The sequence below is a fragment of the Seriola lalandi genome, unplaced genomic scaffold (genome assembly GCF_002814215.2).
Source record: "Seriola lalandi dorsalis isolate HSWRI2012SDOR001 ecotype SW California unplaced genomic scaffold, Sedor1 jcf7180002054606, whole genome shotgun sequence".
Lineage (NCBI taxonomy): Eukaryota > Metazoa > Chordata > Actinopteri > Carangiformes > Carangidae > Seriola > Seriola lalandi.
Window position 1 is genome coordinate 3,537,036 of NW_019525159.1, and position 24,799 is coordinate 3,561,834.

At 40.1% G+C, this 24,799-nt stretch overlaps 1 protein-coding gene across 3 annotated transcripts in view; it reads right to left on the minus strand.

Moving 5' to 3' along the window:
- pdlim5b (PDZ and LIM domain 5b) overlaps positions 1–24,799 on the minus strand; it is a 38,177-nt gene that overhangs the window by 9,753 nt on the left and 3,625 nt on the right. The window contains exons 2-5 of one of the 3 annotated variants that reach the window (XM_023419564.2): positions 22,882–22,987; positions 12,095–12,246; positions 3,872–3,905; positions 467–489 (exon numbers count right to left, since the gene is read on the minus strand). In XM_023419564.2, coding sequence (XP_023275332.1) covers positions 467–489; positions 3,872–3,905; positions 12,095–12,246; positions 22,882–22,980 — 308 coding nt within the window. In that variant the 5' untranslated portion in view covers positions 22,981–22,987. Of the gene's footprint in view, positions 1–466; positions 490–2,987; positions 3,512–3,871; positions 3,906–12,094; positions 12,247–22,881; positions 22,988–24,799 lie in introns of all 3 variants that reach the window. The other 2 variants (XM_087177484.1, XM_023419562.2) reach the window with 2 other exon arrangements.

A 24,799-nucleotide genomic window follows, 5' to 3' on the forward strand; every position in this document is an offset into this window, starting at 1 on the left:
GGTGAGTGGAGGTGAAAGATCATCAAAGACAGCACAAGTCAGGCTATTCTTAGCCAAAGCAGAATAAACTTGGCAGTGACTTAAATGGCCTTGAGTAAACATACTGACACCGGTAGCAGATTGAGCCAGACAGATGCAGAGTGTGCTGACAGGCCTGGCTGCTCTGGGTGTAAATACATTAGCTAACATAGAGGTTGATGCCACTGAGATGAAAATGAACGGACAATACGAGCTGCCCCCAACTGGGTGTCCTGTGGTGTCACGGAGATGGATTATTTACAGTTTGTTTGGCCCCCTTGAAAAGAGCATATACTGTAAGTGGATGAGCACGAATGTGAGGTTTGTCGAGGGTTAGCTCAAAGAGGTGCAAGCATGCCTTTGGTAATCATAAACCAGAGAGATGTGAAGGCTGCAATCACATTCCACGTGGTTAGAAAGACACTATATTATCATTCGCAGCACTAACTTGATGTCTGTCTCTTCTTCCTCCTGTTGGCAAAGAAAAGGTAAATGGAAAAGAACTGAAGCCAAGAAAAGAGGATGAATAGACCGGTCGGAGAAAAAGAGCACAGTCCAAACACGTACCCTTTAACTGAAAGGCCCTTCTGAGAGAATGTGCAGATAGGAAAACCACAGAAACCACACAAACAAAGCATGCAGGTCAGGAAACAAACACACACACATGCAGCAACAAATACACCTGGAAAAGGTGACAGAAAGACTGAAGAGATGACACAGTAATTTCAATAAACATCTTTTATATTTCTCACAAGTTACCTGGCCAAATGCAGAATGTATTATCAATCTGTTACAAAAATTTCTGAAAAGATCATCTCACTACTGTCTGTACCTTTGCATAAAACATAGACAGATATAGGTAGGTTTCACAGATGTATTCAAGTGTGAGGGAGTCCAATAAGCTTTGCTCACTTAAAGCCAATAAAAGCAGATCTCTGTGACCTATTTTTTTCAGGTGACAGAGAAAAAGAAGTGGCAAAGCACTTAAACCCAGCTCAGTCTACTGTTACCCAACCAGGGAGCCAAAACCCTGCTGATGAAGCCCAGTCGAGTCAAACTTAGCTCTGTCCCCGGTCGCTAGACAGAACTGATCTGCCAGGATTCTGGCTAATTAGAAACAAGTGTTACACCAGCAGTTGCCTGTTGGGCAGACTGTGTGTTTGGCAGAGTTGAGAACCCCACTGTCAATTAATGATCGGCAGGCAGTAGCATCAGTTAGCATGTTGTCTAGACTTTGCTCCCTTTTCAGAGATTTAAACAAGATGTGCGGTATGCCTTGGATTTTCCTTGTATGCAGCTGTGTGAAAACTTGATGCTGATGGACTGTTTCACTGTTAGCTTTTTAAATGAGACACATATTTTGCGGGCATGGAGTAATATAGGCAAAGCAGAATGGAGTCTTTAATTTTCTGTGATACATGTACATTCTTTCAGATACAGTAAAAATGTCAACTAATCTGCGGTCTCTGTGGACCACAACTCCTTCTGGCAGATTAAAGCACACAGTGAAGGTATATTACCAAATCACTCCATCATATTTCATACTTACACCAACATAAATAGTGAGGTTATTCTATATACACAGTGGCTTCAGAAAGTATTCAGACTCCGTCACTGTGCTGAAAACTTTATTGTGTTGGAGATCTCATTTAAATGGATACAATTGCCATTTTTACTCATCAATCAATACTCAATAACCGCTAATGACAAAAGTGAAAACAAGTTTTGCAAATTAATTAAAAATTGAAAGCGGAAATCTCTCATTTACAAAAGTATTCAGACTGCTTGCTGAGGCACAAATTGAACTCTCTGTAGACCTCTGTAGACAGTAAAAGTGTGGAAAGGCACAGATTCGGGCAAGGGTATAAAGCCATTTCTAAAGCTTTGAATGTTCCCAGTAGCACAGGGACCTCAATAATTATAAAATGGAAGAAGTTTAGAGTTGGCTGTCTGGCCAAACTGAGTAACTGGGCAAGAAAACCTTTGTCAGTGAGGTGACCAAGAACCCAACGGTCACTCCAAAAGTCTTTGGCAGAGATGAGAGAACCTGCCAGAAGAATGACAATCTCGGCAGCACTCCATCAATCAGGCCTTTGGACAGAAGCCACTTTGTGTAAAAGGCATATGACAGCCTGCATGGAGTGCGCCTAACAGCATTTGAAGGACTGGGGAAAGCAAGAGGAAAAATATTCTATGGTCTGATGAGACAAAAATTTAAGTCTTTGAGCAGAAACACAATGTTTGGCAAATATTTAGGAACTGCTCATCACAAGGCTAAGCATGGTGCATGGTGGTGGCAGCATCATGCTGTGTGTGTGTGTGTGTGTGTGTGTGTGTGTGTGTGTGTGTGTGTGTGTGTGTGTGTGTGTGTGTGTAGCTATATCCAGAGAGGCCCCTGGAAAGAACCTGCTTCATAGAGTTTGCGACCTGAGACTGGGGTAGTGCTGGAGTGGCTTCTGGACAAGTCTCTGACTGTCATCAAGTGGCCCAGCCAAAACCCTGACTTGAACTCCAGAGAACATCTGTGGAGAGACCTGAAGATGGAAGTTCACAGGCCCTTCCCATCCAGGAGCTTCAGAGGATCTGCCAGGAAGAATGGGATAAACTGCCCAAATCCAGGTGCGCGAAACTCATAGAAAACTCAAAGCTGTAACTGCTGCCAAAGGGGGGCTTCTACAAAGTACTGAATTCAATGACTGAATACTTTTGTAAATATGAGATATCAACTTCAGATTTTTTATAAATTTGGTAAAACTTCTAAAAAAGTATTTTCATCTCATGGGTTATTGAGTTATTGATCAGCAAAATGTTTGAATTTAAATTTAATCCACAACACAATAGAATGTGAAAAAAGTGCAGGGGTCTGAATACTTTCTGAAGCCACTGTACTTCAGCTTTACTCTTCAGATAAAAAAGGGACATTGTAGGACAAAACAATTCCATTAGTGCATTTGATGAATGGTACCTACCCATTGAAGTTCTCCGACACCCCCTGGCTCTCCAAAAGACCTCGTCTCTGTCCAATAGCGACCTCAGAAGCATTGGCATTAGAGTAGAGGTTGATAGGTGTGTTATAGACGGAGGGCTGTGGGACATTGGGATGGGAGGAGGGGGCTGTCACTCTGGCTGGGGAGGAGGAGTTAGATGAGGATGAAGAGGCAGATGGGGAGGTGAAGGCGGAGCGAGCAGGGCTGGGCCTGGAAACTGAGTTGGCTGAAGCGGAGTCTGGTGCAGGGAGGCTGGACCTCAGCGGAAACGGAGGCTGTGGCGGCTGAGAAGGGGCAGCTGGCGTGAAAGCAGACGATTCAGAGGGAATCGAGGCTACTTTAGGAGCAGCTGGGGAAGAGGAAGCTGTAACCGCACTGCTGCTCCCCCCAAATGGCCGAGCTGTCTTGTTGTATAGAGGATTGGGCTGACTTGAAGGCTTGGTGTATGTGCTGCTTGGGGCAGGGTGAGTGATTGGGACAGGCTTAATGATTTCTTGAGGTTCATCCTGGATAAAAAGGTGAAGACACACAACATGCACACACAGCAAATCCACAATAAACTCATGCATGTAAAACAGCATTCGCAAAAGCACTGCACAAAAATCACATCAAAATCAACAGTGTTCTCTCACGGCTGTATGGATGAAAGTCATGCCTGTGCCATACAAGTTTAAGAGGTTCTTTAAAATGTGGCCTCTTAGGTCAATTCTGCATGCCAAGCCAATTTGTGTTCTGACATAATCTCAGAAGGGCAACATGAGAATGATCACCATTAAATTAATTGGATATTAAATTCATATAACAAATGGAATTCAGATGAATTTTAGTAAACATACAGTTTCTTTAGTGAATATTTTACTTCATACCTTAGGCACTGCATCTTTAGGGGCACTGGAGGGTCTGTGAAGACAGAAAGAGAATTATTAAATCACTGCTCAATACACATCGATAGTTTTAAATCAACCATTGCAAACCAGTGTAATAATTCTGCATGAGAAATGCAAGTTTGTGTATGTGATCTGTATTTTCTACACATAAACCAACTTGAACTTATTACAAATGTTTACAAAAACAACTACTTACAACTACAAACTTTATTTGTGAACATCACACAAGCTCAAAATCGTATTAACCCTAATTTGATCCCACAGAGGGTTAGATTACTTTTTGTTCTTGTGTTGTGTTTTGTGTTGCTTCATTCTGGGCCCCTTGATGGTATTTTGTGATACAGTATATGATATGTCATATGTGCTCGGTGCTTGGTTTTTTACAAAAATTGATCAGACCTGGTATATGGACTAGAAAGGATTATTGAGAACTGCAGACAGTGTAAATGCATAAACATAACTAAGCACCCTAAAAGACAAATGTATTCATATAATATTGCATTGTTGAACTGAAGACTGGAGACTTTGTACTCCTGAGTTGAGTTCACATTTCATCTGTTCCTTGTCAGAGACAGATTACAGTATCTTGGATTTCTGCACATCCTTTAAATGCTCCAAAAAGTAGAGTTGTCAAAATGAAATTGCATTACTGTGTGATAATAACATAACTTTGATTTTTAAATAAAAATAATAAATAAATTAAAGGTACTTAAATGTTTCCAGTGATGGATTACCTATCTCAAGGTTCAAGTTCTGGAAGTGGACTTTTATTGCACTATGAAATAAATGGAAACAAATGGCAGCCTGGAAAGAAGGAAACGTTCAAAGCTGTAAGCTCTGGAAAATGTTTAACAATAATTATATGTAATTTGTAGTTAAGGTGCAAAAATATGCAAAACCACCAGTATGTGTGAACACACTGTACTTCAGGGTGCGTGTCCACATGCAGGCTGGTGTTGAAGTGTTGTGTACGTCTGATTTACACTTATGATTGAAGCAGCTGCCACAGTTTTAGCACCGATGGGAGAGGAGGGTGGTCTGTTTGTATCTCCTCTTGAGCTACCCTCAGTAGAAACCGGCAAAGATCCAACAAACCTTTCATCCCCAGTTTTTTTGTTTCATTCTTACTATTCTCCTTTTCTCTTCTCTTTTTTCTATTGTATACCACAATATTAAAATTTTAAGAAGTAAGAAGTTTTTTTAAGCATGTATTGTGTGTTAATGTATGTCAGACATGCAGTACACCACCTGCCTTTTATGTCAAACAAGACAGTTGTAAGTCTCTTTCAGGAAGCTGAAATACCTTAAAATGACTGTTAGTGAAACATTGGAACTCAAATCCAGACAGATGCCTTTGCAAACAATGTGTCCTATATTTAGTCCTGATATGCAGACAATGTGCCCCTTATTCCTCATAAAAACAAGATACAAAAAAAAAAAAATACAGACAGTGAGTCAGCAAGGCTGGTTCCGGACCATGAGCTACGGTATGTCCGCTGCCGTCTTTCCTTTCTCTGCCATATTAGGAAAACAGTCAACAAACTCTCACGCATTTCCTTTCTGACTGAGCCTGGCACTGGGTTATGACGGAGCCCCACCCTCCGACCAGATGTTGATGTCATCTATGCCCATACTTGCATTTACAGTTTCCACTCAGCAGTTAATATACAGTATGCTTATTTTCCAGCGTACTTGTGCTATTGGATTTGCTTATGGAGAAACACTGCGCTGCGCCAAGGACAACAGCAAAAGGTCTAAAGATCAGACAGCACATTCCATTACAAATAGGACCCAGTCTACAATGAGGCAGTGTGTATCTGCCATCAGTGGCCCAGAGTGGGGCAGCTGGGTGGAGTCACTCTCTATCTCACTATTCCCAGAGCAAACTGGGAAAAAAAAAAAAACCCACTTGTTAAGGTGGCCCTGCAAACATCTGCTCTGCTCCTGGCCTAGCTGGACCTATTATTGTTCTGCTATTACAGAGACACAAACACTGGGTGAGTGTGTGGAGAGACATCCATGTATTTGCTTTTTGGTGTCCAAGTGTACATGTTGGTTAATCTGTGTGTAACTGGATAGTATCATGACGGCAGCTGCACTACAGTTCCCAGGCCTGTTGTCCTCTTGGCGGTGTGTGAATTATCTGTGTCGTTCTAATTTTCGTGCTGGCCTCTGCAACACACTCCCAGTAATTCACTTTTGAGCAGTCAAACTATCGTGAAATTAGGGAAACATGTTAAAAAAACATCATTATTCTTCATCAAAACTGTACTACAGCTTTATTTATGTTTCATGAATGAACCACTTTGTTTGTCAGGTTTATTCAAAAGGCTAGATGCTGCAAATTCATATGATTTTGGCAAACAATCATTAATACTTTTATAAATACATACATTTTCTTAATAATTAGACGAGTGTAAAGAATGAATTTATATCTATATCTGTGTTCATCTGTGCTTTTCATAGATGTCATAGTTTCTCTGAAGGAAGCTGTCCTCTGTACCACACAATTAAACTAAATTTACCCATAAATACAAAAGATCTTAATCAGAGGAGTTTCTGATTTTGCCTGTGTTTATATCTGAAATGTATCTGGTGTATCTGACTGCTTGCAGATCGCAGTTTGTGCTACTGTGTGTTCACAATACAGAGAAATCTTGCCCCTGTTGAAAACCTAGTCATGGCTATGCTCAGTCACAGACATCAGTTGCTTCCTCCTAATCTAATCAGTTTTGTTTTATTAGATTACAGATGCAGATATGTACAAGGTTTATTTATGGGCCTAGTTTAGACTATATAACTAAATAAAAGCTAATGAATATGTGCAAGATATAAATACACATCAGATTAACTTGACTGAAAAAAAATTACTAGGAAGGGGGGAAAAAAGTCGTTGAGTGTGGTTTTCATCAACGTAGACTTCTCTGTGCACCCACTCTCTCTCTCTCTCTCTCTCTCTACACTCATTCACTCACACACACACACACACACACACACACACACAGCTCCAGAATAGCAGAATGGGGAGGCTAGCCGGAGAAATACGCCTGAGGGCAAAGCAGGCTGACGCATTTCCACCCTGCCTCTGTCTCTTTGAGGGCCAAGAGAAACAATCTGGCATATGGCATTTGACTGAATGATGGAGCAGCTAATAGACACAGCTTTCTCACCACACACACACACACACACACACACACAAACACACGTCTTACCAGCTTACAGACTCACAAAACCTTTTTTTTTTTTTTTTTTTTTTTAAAAACATGGAGGGCAAAGTTCTCAAATAAGTGTAGCCTTTCATTTTCCCTGCGCTGTTTTCACTTCAGTTTCACACACAGTCTCTGGAGATGAAAACTGCAGACTTTAATGATCTGCAATAACCATCTGACTCCAAGCATCTGTCTCTGTCTTTTGCTCTGTTCTCTGGTCACAGTTGTGTTTACTCTCATCATATCAAAGCAGACTGGGAGTCAGAGTTGGGTACTGTTATCGTGTGATACATGGGAGGATGGGGCTCAGTAGAATTCATACATCCTATTAATGTCATGCACAGGCTACATTACTGCAAAACACTGTTAAACAAGTTCTGCCCTCCTATATTGAACTTGTGTGATAACTGTTAAAACTCTGTGGGAGACCTGGCAAACACCATCTGTTTTCTCAGATTCACCACTGCATGAAAAAAATGAGAAAAAGCATGAAGAAAAAGAAAAACAAAGAGGAAAAAAAACATAGGAAAGCAAAACAAATACTCCAACAGAGGGATGTGGAATTAGAGGGCTCGGAAAATAACCTTTTTTTTTTCTTTCCTGTATTTCTGTTTTTCTGTGCAGCCAGCCTATCTGCTCAGTGGCAAAACTCACAGCTTGTGTCTGGCGCATGGCCTCTCCCATCTCTCCGTGTTCCCGCTCTTCACACTGCTCCCACATATTCACTGATAATGAGCATCTTGGAGGAGGGAGTTTTGACATTTCATTGGAAAGAGTCAGAACACAAGGTTTCAAAAGGAGCGACAGAAACGTGACTGCTATTTCCAGAGTTAACGCTTGCTAACATGTAACCAGACAGCTTTGTTGCTGCCGTAAGTTGCCTGGATACTTCACTAACATGGTTACTGTCCGTGTCTGGTGTGTCTGTACACGTGTCGAGCAAAAACCCCGTGCACTTGCCCATATCAGCAGTCACATGCACCGGAGAGATGGAGGGCATTCATACCATTCATCTCCGTGTGCCTTATCGTGCCCTTCTCTGTACAGTACTGCTCAGTGAGTGATAACTCTCTGCTCAAGTGTGCTTGTCCTGCCAAGTAAATTGTAGAATAAAATGTGAACCACAGGACCAGACAAAAGACATTCAGAGTCACAGGGGGCTTGGTGAAGCAAGTAGGGAAATGAGCGAGTTCTTCTCAAGGTCAGATTTCTGGACACTGCATCCACAACAGAATAAACTGCAATTCTAGTTAATGTATTTTTTAATGCACGTCCAACTAATGTAATAACCCCTCATCCTTTCTTACTTTTCTTCCGACCACCACACCACATCTGGCTAAGGCAGCCAGGAGTCAGCGGGGGCTCTGGGCTGCATTGGATTGTCCTCTACTTCACCCTGTTATAACCATAGCATACGACTTGTTGGGTGTACGTTCGCCATGTTTGAGAGTATCTGTATGTTAACCCACAGCTCCCTTGCTGATTTGTGTTTCCCTACAGTAAGTGGCCTGTAGGCAAAACAAAAAAAGTACGGTCTGTGTGTGGGACAGCCCACAGGTATATTTAAAAACAATGTTGTAGTTTTGGTTAATCAAATCTAAAGGTTTAAAATAAAAAGGAGCTTATGTAATCAAAAGATGAAGAGTGTGAATGAGTAAAAATAATTTATATGTGTAATATATTGATGTACAGGTATGGAACTTCATGCTATCCTGTTCTCCCTGAAGTAGCATGTGTTCTACACATACAAACACACACACACACACACACACAAAGTGAAAAATACTAAAAATCTGAACAACTCTTTCTGCGGGAACTGACACAAATTCTTGTGTAAAACATCAGGATATGGTCAGAATGCAGAGCTCGCAGTGTTGATCTGTATTATCTTTGAGGTTTTGGAACCAGGTGCAGCTAGCCACAACCTCTGGGGAGTGGTGTTTCATTGCGCTGTGCTGCATATTTCAATGACAATAAATAAACATCAATTATCATACTTTCCTACGGCTACTTCCCACAGCTGCCTGGTGACTGTTAGCTGCTCAGCAACAAGATTTCCATGGTAGCAGAACACAAAGTACCCATAAAATTCACTGATAACTGCTGACCATATCAGCCGCAACCATATATTCAAAAAGGATGGAAGATCACAAAACATGCACTGAAAAAGTCATTATCACAAGCTTTCAAAATGAAACTTTTGTATAACTTATAACTGTATAACTTTGTTCTGCTTAGCAAAACCAGCTGAAGGTAACAAGTAAGCGAGTTTTGTCCCTTGTACAAATGTGCACGGTGGTGAAACTGAAGCTGTAAATCCACATCAAAATCAAAGACAGCATCCACCACATAAACAGCCTGACTACACAAACCTGAATAATAAATTCTGCTCTGGCAGTGATATTCTCCCAACAAATAAACAGACACTGCTTTGACATCTAAGATCCGGAGATCCATCCTGAGACCACAATCTTGGAAAGGAAAACCTGGTTTCTCCACTTGTCACAAAACACAGAACAGCTCTTTGCTCGTTCAGACTCATCTAGTCAGATCTGTTTTGATTTACTGGAACGACAGGATGACGGGGGAGTCCACTGCCTCTATGGATGAAAACATGTTTCCCCTCACCTAGCAACAGGGACATAACCTATTGGAATCAATAATTATGAGTGTCTTTTTGGCAAGACAAGAGAATATAGATTGTAATACCATAAAAAATAAAATGGTTTTAATTAGATGTTGGTTTTTTTTGTATAAAATATTTCTAGCTACTGAACTAAATTATGTGTGACAGTCATTTTATAATCATTTCCATTTTATGCCTCCTAGTTAATGTACAACTGTACTGTAGATGTTATCTTTTTTGGACTTCAGTGTTTGCACTGGATGTTAACCAATGTGTTTGAATACACCATAGACATCATTCATTACATGTCCCCTGATAGTGAAATCAGTGCGTACAGCAGATTCATGAATGTGGGGAAAGCTTATATTGTACACGTGTCATCTGTTCAAGCACTTTCTACATAAATATGTTAAAAAGGTAAATAAATGTTGCACTGGTGCTAAACTGCAGACAGAATTCTACATGTTGACTAGTATTTTATGGTACATACATTACACCGAGGTTCAGATATTAGATATAAAGTGCCCACTTTTTAAAATTTTTTCACAATTTTTAATAAAACCTTTTAAAAAATGAGCCACTTAGACAATACAGTTGAGTGTTTTTAAGGGCTTCTTTCTGTGTCACTGGATAAGGATATACAATATTAACACCAACCAGCCTTGAAAAATAACGGCAGAAGTGAAGCAAACTACAATCAAATATCATCTTTAACAAGGAGACCTTTGTTGTTTGGTGGGTAATTTTAGTTGTAGTTTACATGTGCTATGAGACCAGAATGTTTGATGTTTCATTGTGCATCCATTACCCACAGTAGATTACATGCAGCTGTGGGACAGCGCTATTTTAGGACTATTTTCCCACGATTAAAGCACAGAGGCTCCCTTCTCCTTTGATGTGGGGATGGAATGACAGGACATGCAAACCAGGCTTTGAGTTTCTGTCAACATGTTTTACAGTTTGGAAAGTGTGCATGCTTCACGTCCATTTGTTTGTGTCGGACACTGAAGCTACTCTTCTTTACACTTTGCTGCAAAAAAATGTAGTGTGTGTGTGTGTGTGTGTGTGTGTGTGTGTGTGTGTGTGTGTGTGGTAAAGAGCTCGGTTACAATTCATGAGAAGGGATCGCTGTTTGTAACATTTCTGTTTATCCATCTTCTTCAAAATAAAATAAAACAAACAGTCATTCCATGAAACAATGTCCGAGCTGGGTAAACTGATCTTGGAAAATCTAGTCAAGGTGTCTACATAAGTGAAACTACAGCCTTCCTGTAGATGGACTATAAAAGTTGTTTGGGGCGTTTGCTAATTGAAACCTTTCCTCGGAGGACAAATATAATGACAACCTCTCCTGGATCCCTGCTTTTATTTTCTTTGAAGCATATATTAAGGAAAAGAAAGCTTTAAGAGCTCTCATTTAAAATGCTTCTAATATTGCAGTAGGACATTAATACGCTCAAAGCCTCCAGAATAACAGGGTCTTCCTTTTGCTAACGTCAGGAGCAGTGTAGCAGTTGATGAACTCAGCATGATCAGATGCAAATCAAAGTTGAAGCCTGCTCTAATGACTTCTACAGATTCTGTGCCCTACACTGCACAGCCAGGAAGAACATGTGTAAACCATTAATTAAGAACTTCACTGTAATAACACAGAAATCAGATGGTTCTTCATTTCTTCCGTGTGCACTGTGTAGCAGTAACATATAATACGGTCCTTTTCTAATGAGGTATTGAAGTCTACACTTTTAGACATGTCCTTCCTGGAGATCCAAGGGCAGGATTTCCTATTTTGGGCCCATAGTTCGACTGCAACTTAACTTAATGTGTTGAATAAAGTCTATAATGTGAAGCTACAGTGCAAAAAATACCATTGCTTTGTCTTAAAATGAAATTTTCAGAACACAAAGGAATCACTGTCAATCCAATATCATACTTCTGTAGCCAGTCAACTGTAATTATAAGCCAGATCACATGAAATATGAACCGAGGCAAGAAACAACAAGCTTAATCTCATCTTTTTAACATTTCCAAACTCTCTGCAGGACCTCGGGGCCATAGCATCTGTTGTGGCAGAACACAGAACTGTTTTAAATTAGCACAACAGGAGCTCATCTGTTTCAAATGACGAAAAGGCAAATTGAATGCAGCACAAATAAACCAAATATGGCAATCAAACTTCCTATTGCTGCTTAAACGTCATTTTGTTTGTAAGGACGCTATCCTGTGAAAAGTTCCTCAAGTAGGCTTAAGTACACACAGGTACTGTATGCAAATCAACAAAGTCAACAAAGTGTGCATTCAGTTACTGAGCTAGAAAAGTCATAGATTATACTGTAGAAGGTGTGCGATCACATGTGCAGCTGTTACCTCTGTAGAGTGAGGCTGAGATTGCCTGTGCAGGCCTTAATCTTGTTCTGGGCTTCTAGGTGATTCATGCTCTCTGTGGAAATGCCATTAATGGAAAGAATGATGTCTCCGACACTCATCTTGGCTTGGACTGCCTTGCCTCCATCAGTCAGCTGCAAACAGATTAGAAAACACGCTCATCATATACATCACTTATATGAGAATTCACACAGAATTGTAGCTAAACATGCTCATCCTGTTGCCAGAGGAAGATTAACTGGCAACTTTTGACACATCACAACAAAAGGTCCATAAATAACCATCACTAATGATTTTTTTATATTTGGAACATCAGGGTTTTACGTGGCTCTGCAGTGGAATAAGCGATAATTCTCTGTTTGCACTTTGGTGTTGGTATTTTCTTGTAATCAGAAAGCGTAGTGCTCTCCTTTCCGTTTCCTGTCTTATGTAACCCTTGTCAGATAAGATAGGCATCTTATTCTCTTCACAATGTCCAGGGGACGGGATTCTACATCCATCAAAACAATCTGCCCATTAAAAAAAAAGCCAAAACATTCCCACAATGACTCACACTAACAAATGACCACTGACCACAAATCAAAACCACATGATTTTCCAAAGTTTGACTTTTAATCATGGAAACTGAGTGTGCATTTCATATTTCAGTTTGAAATATATTACGCAAGTGTAATTATGAAAATTTAAGAAATACTTTGCAATTTTATTAAAAATTAAAAACAGAAATGTATAATTGATACACACATTTAGATGCTGTATTTGGTACTTTGAAAGAGAATCACTTCCAATGAGCACAGATTCGGTTGGAGTTGCTTTTGCCTCTTTTTTGCGCAACTGCATTTGAGAAATTTCAGTTCCTCTGAATTCTAGACCCATTTGAGCTCTGTCAGAGTAAATAACAGACTGAGTGTCTGTAAGTTTGAATCTTCAGTTCTCCCCTGAGATTTTCGCTGGCCACATCCATTTCTTTTGCTTGGTCTCTTAAGAACACAGAGACTTGAAGCCTCTCCAGGTTTTTCTTTGCCGTGTGCTGCATTTGTTATTGTGGTGCTGAAAGGTGCTGGTGCACAGGTCCTGACTCAGCCACTCAAGTCAGTAAAACATTTTTCTGACCACATGTGTGAATGTTTTTCCTTCAGGTTCTAAGCCTTTGTGTGTTAAGTAAATGTGTAAAACTGGCATTTCTGTATTTCAAACTCTATATATGTATTGTGAATTAAACCTATTTTACCATGCAGAAAGAGTAAAGGGGTTTTTATATTTTCCAGAGCGAATGCAAAGTGGGGAAAAGCTTAATATTTTTAATATGAGAAATGTAAAAAGTCAAATCATTTTCCGAGGGTAGCTTTGATGGAAGCAAAGGCTTAAAAGCTTAAAGCTCTTCAACTGTGTGTCTGCCAGTGAGTAAAGTAGGGTTAATGTTCGTCAGCTTTCCACCATGCTGAGACGTGCACGAAACGCACAGGAAGCAACGTAATAAAACCATGACGATGGGATGACTCTCTACCAGGTGTGGTGATCGACCAGTGATTACACAAGACTGCGTACACCTCATCAATCACTCAGTGCGCACATACACATTAAAAACCTGTACAGCCCTGCTGGTTGTGATCACGCAGGGACAAAAAAAGAACTGAATGTACTCGGTTACTTTTACACTGCCTTTGTATGATCATATCTTTGTCATCTCTCAGCTGTGCCAAAGAACTGATGTCATGGTGCCTGAGGCCTCAAACGCTCAAAATAAGGGCATGGGAAGTGCACACATGTACATTAAAGTGGCAGCTCAGGTGACTTCTATGCATGTATTTTGTCTGATGACTCTGACTCTGAGTGTTGAACATAAAATTAATAGCTCCTTGCTCCACCTCTGCCTTCTGAAAATCCATAATAAATTTCTATGAAACATGTAAAATTTGAATGTATGCAAAAGACCTTTCACTTGCAGTTGTCTTCAGTGACACAGATTTGAGAGACGTTCTTTATGTGATCCAGCTCTGATTTCGACAGATAAAAACACAGCAACATATTTGTGCTCACCCCACTCCTTCAGAATGTGTTCTAGTTAGGTAACTCTAAAAGACTTTTCCCTGCTTTTTAAAAGGCTGCTGATGAGACATAAAGAATGTGCCACTGTGTTAACCCTCACACTGACAAAGTAGGGGAAAAGAGTGGGAGAGCGGGAGGGTGGGAGAGAAAGAATGAGGAAGTGACAGCGGTGGCAGTAGCGACTGACACATTTCTCTGGAGTCCTGCTTTCCTAGAGTCATTATCAAGTCGATCAGTAGGGGAAGTGTGGAGTGCATAGCTGCGGCTGATGTATGCATACCAACATCTAGGAAACCTATAGTGCAGCCACATGCTAAGACCTACTCACAAAGGGCAGAGTACTCACTACAGAGGCATGTAGAAAACTTCAACTGACTCACTTGCTCACCCAATGTCTGACATACACTCACAGGCACACCTGTCAGCATTTACTGAGTCTGTTCTGACTCATTTACTTTCTGTAAAATAACTCAGTGAAGAGGCCAATAAAGAGAGTGTAAGCACTTTTCAGAGATCACTGGCTCTGTCTTAAAGCGCCGAAGGTCAACAGCAGAGAAAAGCTGGTGAGGGACTGTTGAATGAATACGTCCTCGGGACACGTTTCTCCATCTGTCAGTGTCTCCCTGTCTGTGAGTGTTAGTGTGTGTCATAGAGAAAGAGAGAGAGAGTGAAAAGGCGATCGGAAGTCCTCTCCTTGTAGGGTTGTGAGAAAAGACAGTAGTACATAGCTCTACAATATGGTAATTGTACAACGTGTACTATTTCTAGAGGTGAAGAGAGGACTCTTGGAACATTCTCAGAAAGGTATGTTTTTATATGTGGTTAACAATGTTTAATACGTTAGCCTGCAGCAGACAGAGAGCGCTTTATAAATCCCATCTTCTTTCACTCAATCGCCAGCTTTCTCACATGGATACAAAACAAATAGATGTTACAGTAAGAATCCCTGGCATCCACAGTCTATAAATATAAATCAAGAGAGGCCTGAGGCACTCGTGACAGAGAGCAGATAAGTAATGAACTAGAACTTTGGCTCTGTTACTCCAGCTCTCTCAAGAGAGCAGGATGTTTTAGAAATGGGCTTTTACCAAACACTGTCAACCACTTTGTATTATGCAATTTTTGCATTCAATCAAAAATGTGTAAAGCACAAATTACTGTTTAAAAGTTTTCTTGGCTAAATTTTCTAAAGTCGTCAAAGGGAGTTTCACACAGCATAAATGAACACAATCTTAATCTAATGGAGTTAGAAGGCTGCTCGAGGGCTTTGTGTTCGTTTGGCAGATGATAAAGACGTTTTTCAAATGAATGAAGTGTCTTTCCAACTGCGTTTACATGAATGGGATTCCAGCCACATAATGGTGTGGCTGCTGTGCTGCTGTGGTCCTCTCCACACTGCTGATTTTACTGCTGTGCAGTTACTGGTAATGACTGGCTGTCCCACACTCCACATGCAAGTGCCTCTGCTCCCACAACTAACAGCATATTGCACAATGCTTGGTGGATCTATCTGAGGTCTTATGGTAAATCCTATGGTACACTGGAGATTATGACATTACTAGCTAAATAGCTCCTTAATATATCTGTGGTACAAATGTCTTTGTGGAAGAACTCCATCTTTTTCTGATTGTAGAGAGATGAAGAAAGTGCAGAGGGATGTTGTAACTTCAAAACTATAAAAACACAAGAAGTGCAGCTGAAGCCGAGAAAAATTAACAGTCCATTGGTTCCACGTGTCTTCAATCCATCTGTTATACAGCTATAATCAAATACAGTCATAAAAGCATATAATAAAAACGTCACTCTCATTCTGAATACTGTTCAGATGCAGATGTTTACTCACTAATAAAGTAATGGAGAAAAATAAAGGATTCTATAAGATTCATTAATAGTGAGAACAAGACACACAGGTTCTGTTTAGAGAGAAAGAAGCTTTGTTAAGTATTTGATTTATGACGTAGAGTGCCTCTGCAAAGAAAGTCTCTGTTCAATGGAGTACGATGCTGCCAAAACTCTGAATACATTGGAATTCCTCACCAAACAGATCAATGCTATTTTCTAAACCACTGATTTATGATTCAGTCTTACGTCAAACATTTTAGATTTCACGCAACACTTCATGAGAGAATGAGACAGTACTTCTACTTCCAGTACATCCTTTATAATGGACACATTTAGGGTAAGGTAACATATTTAAGGTAACACGTAAGCATTGTTGGGATACTAATCATCTTCCCTGCTGCTAGGATGTAAATTCCTGTCTACTGTGGAATTATGGAGTAAGGAAGAGGGTTGTGGTCATTTCACATTTGAGAAGTCATGTTACAGGAAGCGTCTTGTGGTGGGGGCTGAAGGCCTGTGAGATGCATGTCATGTCTGTGTAAGGAGACTAAGATAGAGGACCTTATATGGAAAAGGCTTCGGCCTAACATTATGTCATCACAAACACACAAGGCTATGGCAGATTGACTCATTCTTACTACTTTGTTATAAATCTGCCTTAGAATAAAATGCCTACAAACTTTGCAGTTATTAGCAACAATGTGAGTTTATGAGAAAATGGTTTTGCTTTTGTCTGAAAACCTGACTGATGGCTTTGAAATGTCTCTTAATTCTGAAGCTCAACACAAAGTATCGCGATCCCCTTTCGGGAGGCAGGACTGTGTGCGTTTTAACCTGTAAAGCTCATCAAAAAGAAAACCGTTTTCCCTGCAGAATCTCTGGGATGAATCTGTCAAGAGAAGCTTGGACAGCACAGCGCAAAGCAACCTGCTGGGCTCGCACATGCAAAAGCCAGAAAGTGCAGTTTATTGTCGAGAGACTAGAAGTCTTCTCTTTTAAACTTGTACACCTGCAACATTTTTGCACAAACCATTTCAACAGTAAAGAGGAACAGAGATGAGAAGCACACACTAATGGCGGAGACAGCAGTCGGGAGGGGACAAAACAGCAAGTACTCTTTTCCTCCAAGCCAAACATCCCAATTAAGCGCACTTGAACAGAGGTAGGCCGGTGGTTGTCATGGTTTGACCCCTGTCTCTTATTACATCAATCAGGCTGCTGGAAAACACGAGATGCCAGGCAGACCTACATAGGAGCTCTTAGTCAAATCTCCATGACAACGCAAACAAAACAGCACAAAGCAGTACCAAGCCCACACTGAATACTGAATGCACTTTAGTCAGGTCAGAATCAAACCCGACTGACTAGCGCTGCGGAGGCAGATGATATGAAAGGGCTTTTAGACACGGTGGGGCTTGAGCCAAGTGCCAGTGCTGGTTTTATAACTCCATCCATGGTTCATTCAACGCTCCTGCAAGTTTCACTTTCTGTCTGGATGGCATTGTGTTCGGACTGTATGTGTTAATGAAGAGACAAAAAGACTTTACCTCAGGTATAATCTCATATTAGCAGAATACACTGTTTATCTGCTTTCCAGCAGCTACGACATGAAAACATAGGCTCATTCAAAGGTACAACAACATTACTCATGAAGCTACTTGAATACTAACAGATACTTGGCATGGGAGATGATGATTTTCACTTTCAGGGACTGTAGTAAAAGTTAAATGGACTGCATTTACTTGTATCTAGAGAGTTGTGCAAGGAACTTTACAATGCTTTACATCATGGGATACCTGTTATCAAGCATGATCAACTACCGCTGTTATCATCATCACACAGCTGTAATTGTGGGTTGTAGTCCAAGCTGCAACCATGATGTGGGGGGGGGCATTTCTGTCTTTAAACACACGGACTCACTCTACTCTATGGGGCAAACCGTCTCAGACGGAGATAAAGTGGATCGTACCTTTAAATATCTTTAATCAAAAAGGAAAGTAGTGAGAGCGATCTAAATCAAAATCAAGTGATAGCTTAGTTATGCTTTATAGCTCTGCCATATAGCATTAGGGAGATTGAAAGCAGATGCCTTAATAAAACTTAGACAGACACCAGGGAGATCATACTGGGATCAAACACATACTGCAGATAACATTTTTCTGCTAAGCCCATATGTAACCTCAACACTTCTTTAGGACCCTGCACAGAATCACAGATTCTTAGAAAGTTCCCTGTGAAATGTTTATTCGAGAAGCTGATAAAAGAAAATGGATAGACTTAACTGGTTTCTATTAAATTTCAGTTTCCATGTAAAAATACTCTGGAGATTTTAATACGAGAGACAGATAAAGAGTTACAGACAAACTGTTTGGCAACTATGCAGCACAGACCACAAGCTATCTATCTCACTGGTTTCCTGAAATGCCAGGGGAGTTTTTCGCCGCTTGATTTTATTTTTTCTGGATCTGAGCTGAACCAAATATTTAGGCTCAATGTCAGACAGAGCAAGCCACATAATTCTTTATCCGAAGATCTATACAATATACAAACTTATGTCAAAATATGTTTTTCGAGGTGTTACATGATATGTACGTGTTCCTTTATATAGTAAATATTAATACAACGCCCATCATTAAATGCATATGCTGGGCTGTGTGAAATTCTAATTCTTTATTTTGCATTAAAAAAACATAAGTAGCTAAATGTCACTGAAGGTTAATCACACTTGATTGCATTTCTTAAAATGTCGAGTGTGTGGACCAAGTTTTGGTCAGCTTTTCACGTTGGATTTAAAACGTTGTAAGAGGGTCAGAAAAAGCGCAATGAAGAAGAAAGGTTGGTCAGTAAAGGATGTGTTTACGCTCACATCAAAGAACACAGTGAAGGGTGTTACGAACCAAATGAAATCCACAATACTTCCATAAAAACAGCTGTCCTATTTTCTCACTGGAAACCCACGAAAGCATAGCTTGTGAAAATTTCTGGTCCACTCAAAAGAAATCATGTAACCGACAAGTACCAACTGAATCTTATTTTGATTTCATATATTTTAATGTCACTTATCTACATCTAACAAAAGTTAAATTGATGAATTTTTAATTTATCAACAGAACAGATTCTACTATTTTATCATAATTATAATATTGGAAGTAATATCATTCCAGCTGCCCAGCGTGAGGGCTGTCAAGCTCTACAGAATCATCCTCTATTAAAACAAATACACAAAGAAAATACCATTTTTACCCTTAATGTTATTGTGGGTTGCCCTGATACACTATATCATCACATTCCTCTCCTTTTAGAGTGAAAGTATCACCATATTAAAAAATAAAGGTGGAGCATGAAAAAGAACACATCTGGTGGTGTAAAGCCTACTGCAAACACAGGGCTAAAATTAGCTCGTATAATGTTCTCTCAATCCATCACATGCCACTAAACCAACAAACAAAAGGATACGAAAGACAAGAGGGGGAAGTGAGGGGTCAATGGGAAAAATAGAGGAAAATTTCCCTGTGATGACCTCCTACTGACCTACAGTAAGCAGTCATTGATAGGCACAGGCACGCATAGTAGGGCTAGTGTTTTTACAGATTTTACAACCTTTCATAAATAATGCTATAATAGTACTCCCACTGAAATTAATAGAATTTTGAGTGGGAGTCTTTCCATGTGGAAGCCTGTCAAGAAATTCCAAAAAAGGAGCTGGAATAAGCACAGACAACGAGGACGGAAAGAGTCTGGAGGAGCGGGGACACAGACACCCGCACACATAATGTATTTAGCTGGGGCCTTCCTCCGTAATTCATCCATACAGTGTTGGGTGGTCTCACTTTTAACAATCAGCTGCATTGTTAAAAAGTTTCATCTTAAACACAGAGTTATCATACTGAATAAACAAACACACATCATCATTCGCTAACTTACTGATCACACTAGTTTTGGCAGAATGATTCATGCTAACCTTTCTAATACATCAGCATTTACAGTGCACAGTACAATCAACTAATTCAACATCCCTGCAATAGATCATTCATTGAGACAGTTTCACACTGTGAGAGTTGTACTCATTAAGGCCCTAATTTGTCATGTTGTTATGATTACAATGATAATATTTTGAGAATATTTAGTCTGTATTGCTATTTATACTGTGACACCCAACTCAATATCATATATTACATATGGATTATGGTACAGTACTGTGCATCACATTTTGATTTAGTGTTATTACAACAGCCAAAGACAAATATTCCTAAAAAAAAAAAAAGGCATGAGGACAGCAAGCTGTGGCTGTCTTGTGAGCAACAGGCCTTGAAGTCTGTAGATAATCTTTGGATCAGTTACATATGGGAAGCATATGTAACGTCATTACATCATTATTCCACAGAAATCGCATTCATCTAAGTAAAATAAATATAAGATTTAATGTAATAGCAACAGATGCCTATTCTTTACTACAAAACCGGTCTATTTAACATTGTGGGTATCTAATGAACCTTAAAATAGGCCTGTGGTCTACTCAATTTTCTACTCATTCTTCTAATGACGGAACTGAAGTAATGGTTAAACTGTTGGCAGATGTTTCCAGAAATGCACCTTCTACTAACTAACTCTTCCCTTATAGTGTAACTTAGATTACAGATACAGTTACTTGGATGGTGGAGTATTGATATATCTTGCTTCTGTCATATTTAGGAAAATGCATGTAACTAAAGGGATGTACAAACTTTTCAGCTTTACAACAACAGCATGCATTATGTTGGCTGAGGCTTGTGTGACAGTGGTATTCTAATATAAATAGACAAAAGGGAGACTTTTCCCTGGCGCCTGGACAATAACAAGAAATCTGAGCCATTCACTGGTCATGCGCAGGGCCGAAACTATGTCACAGGAATGACACTGACCAATAATATGAGAGTCATGTTGCCTAGCTCTGCACTACTTGTGGCATGCTCCAGACCGCTGATGACTCAATACAAGATTGCTGGTGGACACAGGAGGTATTCAACACTTTTATGGTCCAGAACTACCCGCCACTATAACCCACAAGAAATGACTCGTCAAACCTGACGTATAACATGCACTTGGGATTTTAACAGATGCAAAGTTTCTGTCATGCTTTTTTTTTTACATTTTTCCCAGCTCACCTGTTTCATTTTGTTTTAAACCCTCTATAAAAACATGACATGGCACATCTCTACAAATATCACAGTCAGGGGTCAGGTACCCATCTGCTTTTAATTTTTCCTGTGAGTTTTATAACATGTGTGTGTGCGTATTGCACCATATGTATCATCTAAAAGTTTGCATTTTCTTACCTCATGAAGATAAGTCTAAACAGTAAAATCCTGTGTGAAATTAGGATCAGTGCCCTCTCGTAGGCCCTTAAGAATTTGAAGTGAAACTGCATTTGGCTGTAGAAAATTCTTAGCAGATGTTTTTTCAGTGGTCAATGGCAAAGTTGAAAGAGGCAGAAGCAAATGGCGAATTTGATGCTGATTTCGTCTCCCTCTTCGTCTCTGGGAAGGCTCTTGGATTTTATATTTTTTATATATGAAGGTATTCAAATATCTAACCAGGTGACAAGTTTGGAGGTCCTTCATTCATGTATTGTTTTTGAGATACAATGACAAAATGTTTACTGACAGCAACAGGCCACTGTGACAACATAATGTCCTAGGTACCATTATTATCATAGTGGCAAGGCATAAAAATAGTCTGAGCAGCTATGCTGGCCTTTTCATAGTCTTTAGTGTAATTATGGCTGAACACAGATGGTCATATTTCCACTTGAGAAAAGTCACTTCCCCTCTCGACACATAACTTTCAAAAATTTTTAACTGATCCTGCCAACGACAAATAAACAGAGTCACTGACTTTGGACATGACTTTGAGATTACAATTACATAACAGGAAGCAGCGGGAGCTGAAGAACATTGCTCATTCTGTAGCAGACAGTTATTTTCAAACACAGACCACACTGGGAGAAGACAAGCTGCCTACTTATAATCCTGTTTGACAAGAAGCCTGTTAGTATAATTGAGACACTTCATATACCCTTGGGTTAAAATAGCCTGCCTCCAATAGTAAACTGCACTGCACTTCCTTAAGTCTATACAACAATCACAGTGTTTTGCACACAACGCCCTTGCACCATGAACATAAACACTGTAACTACTGTGTGTATAGGCTGAGGCTGGACCTGTCTCAGCAGCCCCTTCTCCCACCTCTGGGCTCAACAGAACCTGGTCAAGCACACTTGGAATTTATGTGGCCTCAAGTCCCAAGCAGTCATTACAGAACCACTGCGGCTTTCTAGAGTTTCAGTCTGATGGGCTGTTTAAGGACAGGTTCTGATGCTTCCACTGCAGACCCAGTCTCCTGTGTCTCGCATCAGGACTAATGCCAGGGACAAAGGCCAAGACACTTAGCACTATCCCTCATCTGAATGACCAAAATGACAGCAGCCGTTAACAGCTGCCAGCTTAATCCTCCAAATATATCCTAAATGGCCGTCACAAAAATTCAAGAGATTTTTTCTAAATTGACGGATGTTGTGGTTTTGGCTCAGTTATGTAACATTATTATGTCAATAGTCATAATTTTGATGGTAGGCTGGTCAAGACTGTGGGGCACTGAGCAACAGGAGCCATGAACTGTTAGAGAAGGTGTCTAAATCCAGCAATGAGTGTCACACAGGTGATGAATGGCACAAGCACTTCATCACTGACTAGGCAAATGGCATAGTGAGCATGAATAGCATTCCTCAGAGGTGACTGTCATGAAGTGAAGGGTACATAAGTGATGTGTGAGAGTGTGTGTGTGTGTGTGTGTGTGTGTGTGTGTGTGTGTGTGTGTGTGTGTGTGTGTGTTCCACTCACCCGTGAGATGGTGAGGGGCAGACAGAAGTCCTTTCCTCCTTGCAGTCTGAAGCCCCAGGGGGCAGGGCCAGCCAGGGAGACACTGTAGCTGCTGCTCATGATTCACCTAGAGACAGAGCAAGAGATATTTTACACTCGATCGTGCATGAATCCATATTAATGTGGATATAATCCAACATGAGACAGACTCCACACTGACAGAACCAAATATATCAGATTCAAGAGAGAATACAAAGGGAAGGAAAATAATAACAGGGAAAATAGTATGTAAATAAAAACAGTGCATCAGGTTATATACAAGTGGTGTGAAAAAAACCCCAAAAAGAAGCATTCCACTGATGAATGTAAATTAAAAGGTAAAGTATAGCACTGCTCATTTTCCATTACTATGAGCTATGATAATCAACTTACTTCTGAAATGCTGTAAGAAAAAAAAAAAAAAAAGTATCCCACCAGATCTGATGGGGATAAACTGTCAAAGTCTTATGGATTGTTTAAATTTTACTTAACTGAAGCTAAATTCATGTGTAACATTACCATTACCATTAACAATAACAATAACAGTCTTCCTCTGAAGCTGCTAGCTCTCTGCTGACAGCTTTACAGCATGTTTCAGGTAATAGACAATATCATTCACAATGGGTGTAAAAGTGAGCTTATAGTATTTTGAATATAGTAAATTCTCTCAAGTGCTGGACAGATATTCTCAACTGGTAAGTAAAGAGAGTAAGGGTTAATCTATAATGAGGTGTGAGTTTCATGACGTAATAAACAACAGGAAGTCAAAGAGAGAGTGAATGCAGTAGTTAAAAAAAAGAAAGACGGAAGTCAGAAATAAGTCCAACACGTAAACACTGATAATCCTTTGTTTACCTAAAACGAATCTCAGATCAGCAACGCTGGAGGTGCACTTTAGACCTGTCATTTCAGTGTCCTTTCACTGAACCCACTGCTGAAAAATATTCTCTGACAAAGAGTACCCAGAGTCCGAGACTGAGACAAATTATATTCTTGCAAGAAAAAAAAAAAAGAAAAAAAACAGAGAACATGGAGCTACTGAATGCCAGCCTATTGTTGATAAATAGCGGCATAGTTTTATGCATATGCAAGCCAAACAAAACATAATCATACTGTCTTTACAACACATGCGGGTTACACAAACAAACCAGAGGCATGTGAACCAATTTGACAATTAGGCTTTGGAAGGCAAAGGCATCATCTCTCCTTTTTTCCAAAAGACTGGGCAAAGTTCTGTTTTTCATCTTCGCAGTAGGCTAAGACATGCTCTAGTGAACAGCACTGTGCCCGTATCATCCTTAACACTCATTCCTGAGGGTTTAGAAATGGTGATTTAGCGATTGAAACCTTGAAATAAAATGACCAGAATGCATTCACATCGTGCTAAAACCCCTGTTAAACTCTAGTATGTAACAGAGTGAGCGTTGGCCTTTTCCCCAGACAACTGTGGTGCTGCTGGGTCTGCACAGGGACACAGTAAAGACAAGACACACCCTGGATGGCTGGAGACTTGTTAGAGCTCAGCTTCACTTCACTGCCAGCTCAACGTTTCATTGGAGGGCAGGTTTGCCACGCGTTGCCACAATTTTTAACAACTCACTGGCAAAATGCACCCACACCTACTTTACCTCATGGGTGGACACAAATACAATAACCTGATTAAGCACATGTGCATGCAAATTACAAGGACAGTTCCAAAAGTGAGTCACAGCAAAGGCCGTAAAATATTTCATGCACTATTGAGTTTCACTAGTTTAAGCCCTGACTGTCATGCATTCCTTTTCCCCCTGAAAAATTGAAACTGCGAGCTATTTATTGGAAGCGAGACTGAGGTTAAGTGCAGTCACATGTTAAGAGTTAGTACATTATCAAATTTATTTGGTTGATCACTGCGGAAATT